We start from the raw sequence: 18659 nt of genomic DNA on the forward strand, positions 1-18659 counted from the left end.
TATATGTATATGTGTATATATATGTGTGTGTGATTATATATATGTATATATCTATGTATGTATGTATATGAATGTATGTATGTGTATATATATAAGTATCTACTACATATGTGGGAAATTCTGTCTGTGGATGTGTTTGTAGAGTTGTTATCTAACTCCTCCTACATCATTTCATCGCTTTTGATGAAACTTGACACTTGAGCATAACTCATGTCTGGAAACCTCATGGCATACTCAGATTGTTGAAAAAATTGATAATAGGGCCCCTGGAAGGGATCCTTATATATATCTGATATATATCAAGGGAAATAACCCATTCCTTTTCCTAAATTATTTGGTGAAAATGAAATTGAGTATGCCTATTTCTTAGTATTTGAACTGTTAGACTTATTTTCACAATTTATTCAGTACAACCCTTAAACAAGTAAAGAGTATTTTCTTAAACAATAGATCCACTTATTTACAAATATACTAACACTAGCGCCCCCAGGGTAATTCTCTGGGAATGAACAAAAGCCCTTTTCAGAGTTATCTAATTTGAATTGTTATTATCTCATATCTAATTAGCCTATTATTATGTAACATGCTTCACGATTTTAGTATACATACCTCATTAGTATTTCCTCCTATGTTCTATATACTCTGGGAATGTATTAAAGCCCTTTTGGAGCTACTTTATTTGAATTCTTACTATCGGGTAACTAATTTCATGTTATTACATAACAGACTTCACAATTTGGGTATTCATAACTTATTGGGGATTCCTAAAATCCCGATCCTGTGTAAGACAGTTTGGTATTCTCTGTAAATACACAAAAAACTGTTTTAAGGGCTACATACTTTGTATGGTTGTTATTGGATTAGCAAAACAATTATGAGAATGGAACCAAGGGATAAGCTTTGCTTTCCTGGGAATTACCAGGTATGGCAGCTAGTATATATATAAAGAGGTGAGAACTGAAATCCTTATACTTTATTTAATCTATGTATATTTATGTGTGCATATATATATGTGTGTATGTATATGTATGTATGTATGTATATTTAGGTACATATATATGGATGTATATGTATATATATGTATATATGTATGTATATACATGTCTATATATGTATGCCATCATCATCGTTTAACGTCTGATGATGATGATGACATATACATATATAGACACATATATACATACATATATATATATACATATATATATATGTACATAACTATACATACATATACATACACATATATCTATATATGCACACATAAATATACATACATATGTGTATGTATACAGGTGTTGGACAAAATAATGGAAACATCTTAAAATTTCAAATAGAAATAGTTATCAATTTTCTCTCTAATTACTTCCTACTGTTTCGAAAAGCAAGTACATTAGATAATGTAGTGCCAGATGTTTTCAGAGGCCATAAAATGAGTTATGGACACTACTCTTCTGACAAAACAATAAAAAGGTAAGAATAAAAACCCTACATAGGCTGACCAAAGCATTTTGAATGAGTGGATTTGGTAAATGAAAACTGAAAGAAGCCTGTTGTATATACAGGAGTTGGACAAAATAATGGAAACACCTTAAGATTTCAAACCAATTTATTTTAATATGGGGTAGGACCGCCTTTGACAGTAATTACAGCTTGAATTCTATGAGGTATGGACTTGTACAAAGTTTGAATTGTTTCCAAAGGAATTTTTGTCCATTCTTCAGCTAAAACAGTCTCCAGTTCTTGATGGTGGAGGATATGAACTCCTTACTTGTTTTTCTAAAATGCAACATAAATGTTTCTTATAGAGATCTGGGGACTGTGGTGGCCAGATAAAATATTCAACTTCACTAGAATGTTCCTCATGCCATTCAGCAACAACTTTAGCTGTGTGAATTGGTGCATTATCATCCTGAAAGATTGTGTTCCTCTCCAGAAACAGTTCCGCAACCATAGGATAAATTTGATCAGATAAAATGCTTAAATAGTCTTGACTATCAATTCTGCCAAGAAGGGAAACCATTGGGCCAGCGAATTTCCAAGATATAGCTCCCACCAGATCATCACAGATCCTCCTCCATGTTTAACAATTGGAAGAAGGCAGTCTGGGTCAAATACTTCTTTTGGCTGTCTCCACATGTGTACTCAGCCGGTGGTTGGAAATAAGGTAAAGAATGACTCATCCAAGAAAATAACATTCTTTCACTGCTCTAGGGACCAATTCTGTAGGTTTTTACTCTACTCTAAACACTTTGCAACGTTTGTTTTTGTAAGTAGTGGTTTCCTGATTGCAGCCCTCCTGTGAAATGCTGCTTTGTGCAGCTTCCAGCGAACAGTTTTTGTGGAAACTGGGTTCTTGAGGTGGCTATTAAGCTCTGCAGTAACTTTGTGATCCTTTCTAACAATTTGTGTAAGAGTCAGACAGTCCCTTTCTGGAAGTTTTGGTTTTCTTCCAGAGTTTTGTTTCAATAAGGAGGTTTTTTTCTTCTTTCTCAAAGGCTGTCATTACTTTTGAGACAGTACTTCTTGAGACACCAAACATTTTGACTGTTTTCATTACGCTAGCATCTGCCATATGAGCACCAACAATTTGATCTCTTTGAAAGTCTGATAGATCTGTCATTTTAATGAATTTTAATTACCTTTTTCTGATGATATCTGAAAAGAAACAGTAATTTTAGCAAAACATGTTAAGCAACACTAATAATAAATAAAAAAACATAAAAATGAACAAGCTTTTGACAGTTTTATAGATATTTCAAAATTATGATGCTACGATGCTAAGTGTTTCCATTATTTTGTCCAACCTATGTGTGTGTGTATATATATATCTATATATATATATATTTGTATGTATATGTGTGTGTGTATATATATATATATATATATATGTATTTATGTATATGTGTATATATATATATATATGTATATGTGTGTGTATATATATATATATATATATGTATGTATATGTGTGTGTATATATATATATATATATATGTATATAAATATATGTATATATACATATATATATATATGTGTGTGTGTGTCTCTGTGTGTGTGTGCTTATACCCCCATATACATACATATACATATCGGTTTGGCAAAAGACACTGATAGAATAAGTACTAGGGTTACAAAGAATAAATCCTGTGGTCTATTTTTTCGACAAAAGGCAGTGCTCCAACATGGCAGCAGTCACATCACTGAAACAAGTAAAACAATAAAAAATCTATGCCATTTTAATCCCAAGCAAGGCCGGGTATCTCGGCTAGTTTATATATATATATATATATTATATATATATATATATATATATAATATATATATATATATATATATATATGTAAGCATACATATATATATTGAAAGCTGAAATGTTCTCTAAAAGCTTTGCGTTTTTGATCTTTGGACAACAACATCAACAGAACAAGAAAAGCCAGTGCAAATGATAGCATTCAATGCCTTGTCATTGCTTGAGTAAAACAGTAATATGATGTTTACATTTTTTGTTGACTTTTCAACATTTTGCTCTACACTTCTGAAGACCAGTGGAATAAAATGTGCCCTATTTGAAAAATAAGGATTGACAACAAAACAGGCATCTAGCCACAAAATGCTGCCTCAAATTGTCTTCATCCATTTCATGCTAGCATGGAAAAATAGACATTAAATGAATGAACAAACCAATAAATTTACTTTTAGACAATAGACAGAATACAAGACAAGATGTAACAAGAATTTCAATTTTGCTTTTTGTAGATTTGAAACAAAGGGGTAGATTAAAGTTAAAAAGAATAATCCATACTTACTGTAATTGGGCTTCTAGATCTTCAAGATACTCTGTTTTATTATATTGCAAATGAGTTGCTTTATGAATCATTGCCAAACTGTCAACAATAGCTGCAGCTAAATCTAGAGAAAAATCTTTATTCTTCAGTCTCTCTCTTAGACTATGCTGAAGTGGGAACTTCTCGAGAAATGCTAGTTAATTATAGAAGTAAAAAATGACAAAATAAAAGAAAGACAGAAACATGAAAAAAAGTCTTGTTATATTTCAATCCACATCTAAGTTGTTTTTTAAGAATATTAAATTAATCCTAGAATTTGATTGGTTCTTGATAAAATTTATAGACCCTTGGAAAATGAAAAGTAAAATTGACTCCTGTGGATTTGAACTCAGAATTAATGTGAAAAGAAAAGTTAAAGTCTGTCTCCAGCATATGATATTGAAGCAGCTGAAACCATAAAATTACCCTGTGATAGAAACACCAGTCTGTAACAAGGTTGACTTCCTGGGTGTCACTGGTTTTCATTTTCAGCCAAATGAACTGAAGCAATATAAAATGAAGTGATTTGCTTGGGAACACAATGTACCATCTGGTTTGAGAACTCGTCTTCTGTTGACATTTTAGGTAGATATCTAGTAAGCAGTCACCAAATAATACTAATATATATTTATAAAGCTCATAGGATAGAGCATTCATACTGGGCAATTTGCACCTCTTGCAACTACGTACTAACTCCTATATTTCAGCAAGTGTTATTGACATTTTGTAGTACCTTAAGTCTTATGCCAAGAGTTGTCTTAAGCATTAAGTTCACTACAGTCTCTAACCCATCACTTACCCAAAATAGTTAAGCAAAGTGCTGTAGAAAAGCTGCACACATCTACTTGAGACCAAGTAAAACACACCCATCATGATTTATCAATGATTGAATAGAGGCTCTGTTGCTGTGCCAAACCTCTGCTACCTCAGTCCTTTGAAAGGCATTTGTAACCTAACGTTTTAGTGCATGCACCTTAGCTTTAACAACATAGACTTTATGTTTTACACCAAAGAAATGGTTGAGGGCCATTCTCTCCATCGTCATGTTAGTCACAATACCTTTCCAACTGATAAAGAGAATGTTAATTATATTGTGTATGGCTATGAAATCAATACAGCATTATATTTTTGGGGAAAACAATGTTAGTTTGCTTGTGCACATGCATTGAAAGAATGTGACGCCAAACAGAACCTAAATGGTTTTAACTAAATTTAATTCTTTTAATTATAAAATCATCACAAGTAGAAATTCCATATACTTATTTTGTTCTAATCAATGACACAAGATTAGAAGTAAAAATTAATTTGAGATTTGAGCTCTAACTTTGGTTAAAGAATACTGGCAGCCAATGTGTCAATGAGCTAGTTTCTTTCCTCAGTTGTAACGACTTCACATATGCTATGGTATGGTATGAACATTACTCTATTTCCCTATAAATGAAACAAATAAGCTGGGCTCCAGTTTAACTAATAACTTAATGCATTAAAACAGGAAGAAACACTTCTGTGTGTATGTGCTAGTATTGAAATGTATTTTATACAGTTAATTATTGCAGCCATTAATTTATAAAACATAATTATATATTATAACAAACTTTAGCACCTAAAATAAACCCACAAACACTAAATCATAATACAAATACTTAAACACGCACACGCATGTGCACACACGCACACACGTGCACACACACACACACACATGTATGCAGTTGTCCATAGTTATCTTCTTTCTCTTATATTTTCAAAGAAATATTCACATCAGTAGGATAGCTGACCTCTATGACAGTACAAGAAAAAGTATGTACCATCACAGAGATCAGCTGTCCTGCTGATGTGAATAACGTCATCATCATCATCAATGTTTAACATCCATCTTCCATGCATGCATGGGTAGGATGGTTGACAAGAGCTGACCAGGTAGAAAAACTACCCTAGGCTACTGTGTCTTTTAGAGTAGTGGACTCAGTGCTTTTTATGTGGCACTAGCACAGGTGAGGTTAGTTTTGGTATGATTTTTACAGCTGAATTTATGGCTGGATGCCCTTCCAAACACCAACCACATTACAGTGTGGACTGGATGCTTTTAATGTGGCACTAGCACTGGCAGGGTAACCAAATAACTCACAAGACGAAGAATTATGAGAGGGGCAGGACATTTGAGGAGGGGAACTTGTGTTAGAGGATGAAAGGTTAGAGTGTGACACAGAGACAGAAGCAGGTGTCTTGCCACAACAGAGGGGACATTAGATGAGGTAATCCAGTATCAAATGATGAAAGGTTAGAGTGGAACAGAGAAATAGAGAGGCAGAAATAGGTGTTTCGCTATAGAAAGAAGATAGCTATGGACAACTGCTTCGAAAACTCCAGCTTCTATATCCAGATTACAAATTTACATTTTTACCAATAATAATAGGAGCATTTGGTTTTGTAAGTAAATGGCTAACTATCAGTCTGGATAGGCTTGGATTTTTAGAAAAAGAAATCAACCAACTTATTCACACATTACAGACACAATCTGTAAGTAGAACAATAAAACTATGCAAGACTTTTCTTAGGCTTAGAATGAAACATTGTTTTCACTATCTACATTCCAAAGATGGAGCTTTGTATCTTTATTAGAAACCAGCTCCTTCTTCAGAGGAAGAATTTAAATGAATAAAAATGGAAGAGACTTAGCAACATTAATAAAAACAATGATCATACCATAATCAATCTAGCTTCAAAACAATGGCTCTCTCTTATCGGCAACAGCAAAAATCATCAAGTACACCCAGCCATCATACTCAAAAATATAAATATGCCACACATATAACATACATAGAAAACATAGTAAAGAAAGCAAGATGGTGTATAAATATAACATACTTAGATGAACATTGACAAAATACTCAAAAATACCAAATTTGGACAACAGAAACAACAAGAATGGCTTTTGAAACTATATATTAAAGCTATCATAGATTATTCCAGCCATGTCTGTCACACTCATCTCCTCACAATAACAACTACAATAGAATACTAACTACACAAAATAGTGTCCTACAAATCCTAACAGATGGTTTACTAACCACGCCTATATATCACATACACAACACAAAAATACATTTCATGTGCACAGTCTGTTGCTGCAACAAACTCCACTTCCAACAGTTAGAAATAGTAAACCACATGTCCTGAAAATGGAATGCTGTCTTAATGATGGAAGGTCACAGCTGAAATGTTTTTTGATCATTGAGCAGGGTTGACTTGGTTATTGAATTTACTCCACCTGAGAACTTCATCCTTCATTTTGCCAGATCCTTGAATCAATGAATAACTAGATACTATAATAGTTCTTCTCAAATAGTAATATTAATAAAAACTCAATGAAATCATCATCATCATTGTTTAACATTAATTTTCCATGCTGGCATAGGTTGGACAGTTTGACAGAAGCTGGCCTGCCATAGAGCTTTCCAGACTCCAATTGCCTGTTTTGGCAAGATTTCTACATCTGGGTGCCCTTCCTAACACCAACCACTTTACAGAATGTGCTGGGTGCTTTTTACATGCCACTAGCATGGGTGTGTTTTTGTCACACTAACATGAGTGCAATTTATGTGGCACTGGTACAAGTGCATTTTATGTGGCACCAGCACCTGCATGGGTTCGACGGTTTGACTGAAGCTGGTAAGCTGGATGGCTGCACTAGGTTCCAATCTGATTTGGCATGGTTTCTACAACTGCATGCCCTTCTTAATGCCAAGCACTCCAAGAGTGTAATGGGTGCTTTTTACATGCTACCGGCAAGAGATCCAGTTATGTGACACCAGCATTGGCAACAACTATGATTTCACTTGGCTTGACAGGTCTTCTTAAGCATAGCATATTGCCAAAGGTCTTGGTCACTTATCATTGCCTTCATGAGGCCCCATGTTTGAAGGGTGCTTTCTATGTGCCACTGGCACAGGTGCCAGTTATGTGAAACTGGCGTTAGCCACAACTATGATTTCACTTAACTTGACAGGTCTTCTCAAGCACATCATATCACCAAAGGTCTTGGTCACTTGTCATTGCCTCCATGAGGTCCAACGTTCAAAGATCAGGCTTCACCACTTCATCATGTCTTCCTGGGTCTACCTCTTCCACAGGTTCTCTCTACAGTTAGAGCTTGGCACTTCTTTACACAGCTGTCCTAATTCATGACCATACCAATGCAGTCATCACTCTTGCACACTGCATCTGATGCCTCTTATGCCCAACTTTTCTCTCAAGATGCTTACACTCTGTCATATATGCACACTGACATTGCACATCCAGTGAAGAATCCAGGCATTAAAATACTGATATTAACTGTCAACAAGAAATAGTCACTGGACGCCTAGGTCATGATAAGATACAACTTTTAAGGGTGTAGTCAGTTATAATCAACTTCAGTATTTATTTAAATGATAATGATGATGACTGTTACTTATCAACTTCAAAAGAATGAAACGCAAAGTTGATGCTAGATTTGAACTCAGAAAGGAGATAACCAAATATCACAAGGCATTCTGTCTAACACCCTTCCAAATCTACTATCCATCCACTATAAATATGAAAGTTTTGCTCCAGATGGTCATTATAAGAGGAACATGGAAGAGAAATTGCAACAAAGCAACTGACGTTAGTAGTTTAGTTATGTTAGGTGTTGCAGACCACAGAAAATCAGGAGTGATAATCAGTGATGTGCATATATTTCATGCAGAACACATAAAATGTTTTTTTTTACCAAATGCTGTATCTGGAACATGAAGATACATCCTGAGGGATTTATTATTGAGACAGAACTCATCTAGTTTCTGAAGGACTTGTCGTTCATATGAAAGAGTGACAGGAACAGTGCTGAGTTTTGAACCCTAAGAAGAGAGAAATATAATTGATTAAAATCATGGAGAGTTAGTTGGAGGTTTAAATCCATCTATGATAATTACATTGTAGCTTTCAGTAAGATAATCTATTTTATAAGTCACAGCTAAATGACTATTTTTTCCACCTTGAATACCAAAGGTAGAGTAATATGCAATATGCTTTCTTATTAAGACTGATTTGATATGATCCAATTTGATGAATAAGCATTTGAATTTAATTGGGTAACTTATTTTCAAAGCATAAGCAGTGTTGTATTTGCTACCAGTTGGGCAGGTTGGGGTGTATAAATTAGACAGTAAACTATAAATATATTATATTATAATGAGTGTATGGGGCATATACACATATACATACAAAATATATACACACATATACCTAAGTATATACATACATACATACATACATACATATATATATATATATTCAAGCTAAAAAGCACCATTCAAGCGTGATTGTTACCAGCATCACCTTACTGGCACATGTGCTGGTGGCACATGAAAAACAATATTTGAGTGAGGCTGTTGCCAGTGCTGCTGGACTGGCTTCTGTGCAGGTGGCATGTAAAAAACACCATTTGAGCATGGCCATTGCCAGTACCGCCTGACTGGCCCTCGTGCTGGTGGCACGTGAAAGCACCCACTACACTCTCAGAGTGGTTGGTATTAGGAAGAGCATCAAGCTATAGAAACTCTGCCAGATCAGATTGGAGCCTGGTGCAGCCATCTGGCTTGCCAGTCCTCAGTTAAATTGTCCAACCCATGCCAGCATGGAAAGTGGATGTTAAACAATGATGATGATGATGGTGATATATATATATACAGGGTGTGGTGAATATATTGTCTAAATTGTGCAAAAATGAAAATCACTTGACATCTCATTTTAACAGATATATTTACCAAAATTACATAAAAATATCTTAAAACACTAAAGAGTAAATTTATTCAATAAAATTGCCATTGGTTTCAACCACACCCTCCAGTTGACTTTGTTTAAGTTGGTGAATGCTGCCTTCAGTTCATCTTTGGTGTTACAAGGAGTTTTGTTGGTCGCTCACTCAACTGCGCCCCAAACATAGTAATCAAGGGGGTTGCAATCCGGGAATTTAGGTGGCTAGATGTTAGGGATGATGTGGTCGTAGAAATTGTCTGACAGCTGTGACTGAGTTCTCCTGCTTGTATGGCATCGTATAGAGTCCTGTTACCAGACATAGGGTCTTCCAGCAGCCACCCTCTTGACCCACACCACCTACTCCAGGCACTTGATGTAGGTCTCTGTGTTGAGTGTGAGGTCATATGGGAAGATGAATGGAGGCATAATGTTGCCATTATTAGGGATCACTCCAAACACCATGATGTTGACTGGATGTTTGATTTTTATCAATCTCGGTACATGTTTTGGAGACATGACAAGCCAACAGTTGTTCTGTGTTCACCATCTGTTTGTATTGGAGCTTTCAGCACAAATGTCAAGCAGTAGAGCATGTCATTTTCAAATTTCTAGCAGAATGAATTGTGTCATGGTGCTGTTTTTCTCACAGACGGCGCCCAACCAACCCTACTATACTGTGTAGCCGACAAAATCAAAAACAAACATTCCACATGTGTGAAATTAAAGATATAAAATGGTGACAATCTGCCTATCACAACTGGTATATAGATACACACACACACACACACACATATATAAATAAACATACACACACACATGCATATATGTGTATGAATACACACATAGGTGTGCACATACATATATATAGATATGCATATATATTCCTGTGCACACATATATACACACATCTACATATATACACATATATATACATTCATACATACATATGTACATACCCACATATACACATACATACATATATTAATTAATCCCTTCTGGACATGCATTACTCCCTTCTTCACTCAAGAATTTTTCAATATACTATAATATGATATATTATATTACAGATGCATAACTGAGTTGAAAGCAGATTTAATTCTGCTTTTATAGCACATAAAGAAAACGGTGTTGTAGGAGTGTTATGCAGCACTACGGCAGTACTATGCATAGTATTCCCCAAAATACTTGATGAAGGCTGGAGGGTATATCAGCCAAAACGTGTCTACAACAAACAAGATGAGGACAAATATCTGTCAACTGTAAATAATGTACATAATGCCTCATCTCTTAAAAATAGAACTGGAATATTCTTTTATTTCCTTCATCGAAAGATCTTGCATGGAGGACTACCACTGCAGCTAACTCTTGCTATGCTAAACTAAAATCCATCCAATGAGTAGTGGGCATCAACCTTAAATGAAAACTGGAGTCATGAGCATCATTTCTAAGTATGATCCTCACTCAGCTATATTATACAATTTTAATTATTTTGTGTAGTTGAGTGCTTAACCACAACCAGTCATGTGTGTAAAAGGTAATACTGGAATATGGGTTGATTCTTCCAGGAGGCAACCGCTTTTAGTCTCATAACTAAAATACAAATTAAGCTTCATTTAAAACAAAGTGATTAAAAATTACTGTTCAAAAACAAACTGCAACAAAGCAATTAAAAAATAATTACCATTGGAATTGACTTGATGTGTTTAACAATGATACTTGGATGTTTGTCAACAGATGCTTTGTTGTAAAGTTCATACAATGAACTAAACTGTCCATCATTTACCAAATTCAAAACAATGTCTGTCCCTTTGGCTCCTTTGAAATCCTGAAATCATAAAAGTATTAAAACAGTGACTGTTTTTGAGCATGTTTGTATGTGTGTGCATATGTTCCTTATGCATTCAAAAATTGAGTTGCCAATTTTCATGTATGGGGTATCAAATGATTCAGTAATCTTTTGGCTACCAAATGAATTTTATTTTCATTTACATATTTTCTATATTATCTCAACAACAAGCCATAGTTATTTGAAAGACACTTCCAATTTGAACCAAATTTACAAAGTGTTGCATTACAAGAGTGATGATGTGTGAATAATGAAAGTAATGTTTCTCTGAATTAGTCACATCTGTCCTATAATAAAGAAAGCTGCTTATCATCTGTCTATCTATATATATAAAATTATAATTAAGGGTATCTAAAAGATAGCACCATGCTAGATATGAGGCAAAGCATTTCTTATGCAAAGCCAGAAACCCAGGGTCTGGAATTATCCAATAATCTTTTGCTAGTTTATTTTGTCTCTTTGTCTTCTCTCCTGGTGCTGTATGAACATTTAATGTGGTTTTAGAGTCAAGTTTTGGCTGCTATATCGAGCATGGTGGTATCTTTTAGATACCATTAATTATAATTTTAATAATAATTATTACCTATGAGGTTTTTATTCCCATGCTAGCCACTTGATATGATTGGTATTTTAAATAACGATCTTATCCATAGTTTATTTTGTAGCCTTTATATATATATATATATATATATATATATATATATATATATATATATATATATATATTATATATATATATATATATATATATAAAGGCTACAAAATAAACTATGTTTTGGGGTTAAACACTTCTTTTCACTAAAATAACCTCGGAAACAAGGTCAGTTCGCACAATTTTGAGGTCATTTTCTGGCAATATTTTGATTTGCTCCTAATGTTTCACTTCCATCCAATGTTTCATGCATATGTAGAATTCTACTCAGACAAACATTTATGAAAATCTACACTTAAATATTGTATCAAAATAAGCCACAGCCAGAAAAATTTCATTATAAGACATCCATTTCTCTATATGTTATGAGGAAATATAGTCACTCACTTGCCCTCCCTCTCAAATGCACACACACACATACATACAAAAAAGATGTATGCATATATATTTATGTACATGTATATGAAAGATTATGTATATGTGTGTGAGAGAGAAAGAGTGAGTGCCACTTACACATACATGCAAAAAATACATACTTGACAACACTCACTCACTCTCTCTCTCTCTCTCTCTCTCTCTCACGCACATGCACACACACATACATGTCCATTTCATATACACATACATACATCTTTCACTTTCCTCTCTCACTTCAAAGCAAACGTCACCTTTTCACTTTCTCCTCTCTTTCAATTTCTGCTCTCTTCAAAGCATAAAGAAATTTTTAAATTTTTACAGAAATTAATGAACAATCATTTGATCCTATATGAATGACCATATGATCAAGTTGACAACTTTCCTGCTTCAAACAAAAGAATGCCATGAAATAACTTCCTTTCGCACACACACGCACATACGTGCACACACACACATGCTCTAGGTAAAACTTCTGTATGAATTATGTTATTTGCTGTGTACACATGCAAAATTACAGCTCAAATCCAATTGAAACCACATTTTTCTATTCTGTAATTTGTATTTGTGATGAGCATGTTTAAAAGCCTGATCTTCAATATAAACTTAAAAGGAAAATTTCCCAGAAATCCTGTCCTTTACCTGTTGTTTCTAGCATGTTCAAGGTGATATTTGCGCCCGCCCTCGCCCATTTTTTCCCTAAATTTATTCCAATTCCTATGATTTCAATACAAGAAATTAGGATTTTGCCCAAAAAACACATTCTCAATATTTTAATTTTCTCTGTCCTCACCCCAATTTCTTCATTTTTTAAACTTTTTCCCAAATTTATTTCTTGGTAATCCACAGAGAAAAAAACAGAGAGTACAAATCTTTAGGAATTTTCTTTTTCCTTTTTTCTTAAAGAAACACTAAAATCTCCTTCCCAAACATCCACCCATCACCTTACCACTTTCAAAAAGCTACAAACTTTTCACTTTTAGCTTTTTGGAAAGCAGGGACGTTTCCTCAGAAATAATGTCATTTACCTGTTGTTTCTAGCATGTCGAGTTTTCTACTGGTGGTCTGGTATTTTTTACGTCTGCTATTTCAGTACAATTCTATGCCTGTGTGAAACATCAGACAAAAGTGAAACATTGAGAGATTCTAGCTTTTTGAAAGCGGATAGGTGATGGGTGGGCAAGGTGGGGGAAGGGACATTGACTGTTTCTTTAAGAAAAATTAAACTTTAAAAATATATATATATTTTTTCCAGATTCGTAATCTCTGTATTTTTCTACATTGATAAAACAAAAAAAAAATTGCAAGAAAGTTACAATTTAAGAATTTATGGTGGGGATGGGGTGAAATTAAAGTTTTGAAAATATGATTCCTGGGCAGAATCATATTAACACCCTTTTATACAATGAAACAATACATAGTTTGTGATCCTTCATAAGAATAGAAAGCACTTTAATGCAAACCAATGCAAATTGTACCCTCTCCCTTCCTTCACTATTAAACAAACAATAACTTCCATTACACTAATAATCCAGTCCACTATATGAGCTGTGCTGATTCTGCCCATAAAAAAGGAACAAATAATACAATGTGGCTGTAGATCACAACACCCTGGCAACGCCAGTATGTAATGCTAATGTTTATATATATATATATATATATATATATATATATATATATATATATGTATACACACATAAGCACATTTAAAGGTTAAAAACCTCATTTAGGGGTAGCAAAATCCTATGAAAGTATTGGTTAATTACCTATACAAAGAGTATTGAACATTTTATTTAATACTCCACTGCAAGGTAACTATATAAACCATAGTTTATATATATTTTATTCATTATAATAAGATGGGAGAATAGAAAGGTAATTAATAAATCATTATTTATTAATTAAAAATATTGACAAACATCCCCTTCAACTGTTTCAATTCAGGCTCTCAGAAATTTCATTAATTAAATTAAGGTATACAAAGTAGGTGTTCAGTTCCCTTATATTGAGTAAACGGCTGCAAATCGTTAATGGTTTGCAGCTGTTTACTCAGTGTAAGGGAATTGAACAGCTACTTTGTATACCTTTATCTACTTCTGAAGAGGTTCAACTTTCAAATGATTTTTAATTTAACTAATTAAATTTATGAGAGCCTGAATTGAAACAGCTGTAAGGGATGTTTGTCAATTTTTTAATTAATAAATAATAATTTATTAATTACCTTTCTATTCCCTCATCTTATTATATATATATATATATATATACATATGTATTTGTATGTATGTATGTATGTATGTATGTATATATATATATATATCTATATATATATATATGTATATATATATATATATATATATATATATATATATTATATATATATATATATATATATAGATATATATATATATATATATATATATATATATATATATATATATATATATATATTGTTATATTTTGGAATGGTCATTTTGCCAGTTTAGCCATAAAAACACACGCACTATATATTTGGTGTTATTTTGCTTCATTGTTATTTATTTTTTACATTAATAACACCAAATATATAGTGCGTGTGTTTTTATTGGCTAAACTGGCAAAAGGACCATTCCGAAATATAACAATATCTGTTTCAACACACGACTTCACATAAAAAATCTTCCACAACAAATATTTAAACGTATATATATATATATATATATACTCATATCATCATCATTATGTCTCCTCGCCATGCCAACATAGGTTGAACCTATTGTTGCTGCACTCCTAGATTGGGTAGAAGACCATATCTTAGAAATCAACCAATTGTGACTTGGTTTCTAAGGTTAGATGCCCTTCCAGACACGTATCACTTTTCAGAGTGTACTGGGTGCACTTTTTCAGAGCAGCAGTATTAAAGAATAAAAGTGAAAGTGAATGATTGATATTAATATCAAACAGAGCCTAGAGGGGAAAATAGAATAATATTTATTTCTCACCAGATTGAGTACTTTTTTTGTTGAATTTTCTATTATGGATCAGTGCACTGTATATCTCCTGACATTGGCTTTTCACTGCAAATTCATAACTGCCATATAACTGGAGTGATTGCTTTGTTAAGCTGAGTGACTCTAAAGATTCAGCCAAGTTACACACTATTATGGATTTATACCACATGGATTACTCTACTAAGAATACACCTACACCACCAAATAAACTATATCTCAGGATGCTACTTGAGAAAGTTGAAGATCTCGTGAAATGGATGATATGGAAAGCTTTATATTTTTTATTCCAGATTATCTCCCTCATATAGATATATAAATTCTCTCCTATTGTTAAAGATCTAGTCCCCTTTGAGTCTGACCTCTTTAATTTAGTTACCAATTTTGTAAATACCATATCTCCTTTCAAATTAAAATGAAATCTGATATTAAAAACTTTAGAAGTTCTAAAAAGGTCATATTTTCAGATAAGACTAACAACCTATATGAAGTTACTTATGATAAGTTGCTAAAAGACATCATTTCCTCTAAATATAAGAAAGCTAATGTAGAGAGATACTAGGATATCAATGATAAAATTAAATTCCTCACTAAACGTAGTAATATTGATGATAGATTAGAATGTTTAGCTAAGAGAGAGGCATTTATTACTTTAAAAGACCATAAGCCCAATTTTCATGATAATCCTACTTGTAGATTGTTAAACTCAGTGAGATCTGAAACTGAGCTAGTAGCTAAAAAAATACTTAGAAATATTAATATTAGAATTAGGGAAATTACTGGGCTTCAACAATGGAATAGTAGTTTTACTGTAATAGATTGGTTTAAGAATATCAAGAATAAGAATAAGGCTAAATTTACCCAGGTTGATATTATAGACTTTTATCTCTCTAAATCTAGATCATTGCTTGATAAAGCTATTGAATTTGCAAAATCATATGTTGATATTGACCCTATGGACCTAGATTTTATCAGGCAGGTGAAGAAAACACTATTGTTCAGTAAAAGATTAGCATGGGTAAAAAAGTTGCATAGTGATGAACTATGTGATGTATCTATGGGGCCATATGATAGTGCCAATGTCTGTGATCTTGTGGGTTCATTTATATTAAACACATTGAGATATAAATGTCTTTGCGCATGTGTGTAAGGAATTTCATTAGGACAACAGAGTTAAAAACCCTCACAAAGTATCAGCAGCAAACTCAAGAGACACCCAAACACAAAATGCGGAACCATCGTTGACACTGGTTTATACTTGTTGTCTGATCCCCATATACTGCATTAATATTCCTTGCACTTTCCATTGCATTGTTGCCTTTATTGAACTCATAAAGCAAAATATGCTGAATATGCTTCTTTACTATTTCCATTATAGCTTTGCAAAATAAGTGTTAAAATTGAACTGCACTCTTCAAAATTTGCACTAAGAATAAGGATAAGATAAAATTACTATCTACTTTTATAGCAAGTTGATGCAGGTAGTTTATTCCATCCCCACTCCGACTTTTAGTTTACGCAAGTGAAAAATCTGTATTATTTATGGGATGACCCAATACATTTTACCCCCATTGCAGATTAAACACACACACCCTGATAAAAATCACAAGTGTAACTCTTCAAATAATTGAAAATAGTTACTACCTGAATTTTTTTTTTCAAAGTCAACAATATCATGTCATTTCTCATGCTAGAGGTAATAGTATTTGTTTACATTGTATCTCCTTGACAAACTAGTTGTTCCACACCAATTTCTTTGCATGCCTCCAGTCTTGTTTGCACACTTTATTAAAGTAAACATTCTGAAGATTGTAGATGACTGAGTATCTTGGGACTGTACTGACAAGTTGATGTGGTCAGCAATTCGTGTCTTCTTACCAGCACAGTAAAGAATGCTTGATATTTTACGGGAGGAATTGTTCATTATTTGAAAAAGCAGCAACATAAAGGTTGACCAATGACCTATTGGCTGGTGTTACTTTGTAAATTTAACTCCTTTGTTGGGGCAAGAAAATATTTCAGCCTGTTGCTGACATTTCACATAGCCCCAGTGAATTCAACAGTGGACTGACTACTCCACACACACACAAAATTCATAAACTGTATCCTGACTAACTGACTCAGTATTGACTTCTAACTGACTCAGTATTGACTTCTAGCCAGCACATGTGATTTCTTCTTATTCAGTAATAGTATAATGGCCTCTGGTTCTTGGAGCTAACTGATTGTGTACCACCTCCTCCCAAACCCATCAATATACTCATCTCTCATTCATACTATATTTTCCCCTCCCAGGCTCACATTTAGCACTTTATCTTTTTCTTCCCTAGAATGTCAATCTTCCTGAATTCCTTATTTACTTAGAGTATTCCTGTAGTCAGTCACTGCGCAAACTGAATAACAACTGCATATCAATTGCACAAGTCTTGGAGGACCTGATGTCATACATGTATTGCTTCCTCCTGGTTAAACCAAAGGAACTAATAATAAAACTGGTGACCCTTCTGTGAGGTGGAGATGGGGTGATATGTTTTCATCCTCTGAAATCTATGGAAAGCAAGGATAAGAATTTACTCAAAGGTAAAAGTGGATTCCTGAATATAAAGCTTAAACCAAAGAAGTTTTAAAAGACAGTAATTAAAGCAAATTTTGGAATATGTATTACAGATTCATCATAATTTTAACATTCATTCTTCATTGCCAGTATAAAGGCACCAATGTTAAAACAACAATAATTTACACTAATGACAACAACTATTTGGTGCTGCGTTCTCATTAAAGAATGGTAGAAAGTGAATATAATGATTTCCAATACCAATATTTCCAATGAGGAGTTGAAACTTTCCAAGCAGGAGATGGGAGGTTTTTGGTATAATTGAAGAATGATTTATTTTGCTTTTTATTTTCCATAAATCAGTCTTATGTAGCAAAGAAAAGAAATTATAGCAATAAAAATCTTCAAGTAGTTACTAGACCTGTTAAAAATAGTAGTCATGTCTCCCTCAACTCCCACCCTCCCATTTTGAAAAGGAAAGGAGATATTGGATAGTATGGTTCTTCAGATACAGTATCTGGAAAAATGAGATAAAGATAGTGATAATGATATATCTGCTGGGTCAAAGATTACTTGGAAAACAATAACAACAGCGCTAATCAAGAAA

General features: G+C 33.4%; 1 protein-coding gene across 2 annotated transcripts in view; it reads right to left on the reverse strand.

Moving 5' to 3' along the window:
• LOC115216774 (methylthioribose kinase) overlaps positions 1 to 18659 on the reverse strand; it is a 42768-nt gene that overhangs the window by 15496 nt on the left and 8613 nt on the right. For both annotated transcript variants that reach the window (XM_036506430.1, XM_029786344.2), the window contains exons 2-4: positions 11284 to 11427; positions 8575 to 8701; positions 3807 to 3978 (exon numbers count right to left, since the gene is read on the reverse strand). In XM_036506430.1, the coding sequence (XP_036362323.1) occupies positions 3807 to 3978; positions 8575 to 8701; positions 11284 to 11427 (443 nt within the window). The remainder of the gene's footprint in view (positions 1 to 3806; positions 3979 to 8574; positions 8702 to 11283; positions 11428 to 18659) is intronic.

This window comes from Octopus sinensis, linkage group LG10 (genome assembly GCF_006345805.1).
Source record: "Octopus sinensis linkage group LG10, ASM634580v1, whole genome shotgun sequence".
Taxonomy (NCBI): Eukaryota; Metazoa; Mollusca; class Cephalopoda; order Octopoda; family Octopodidae; genus Octopus; species Octopus sinensis.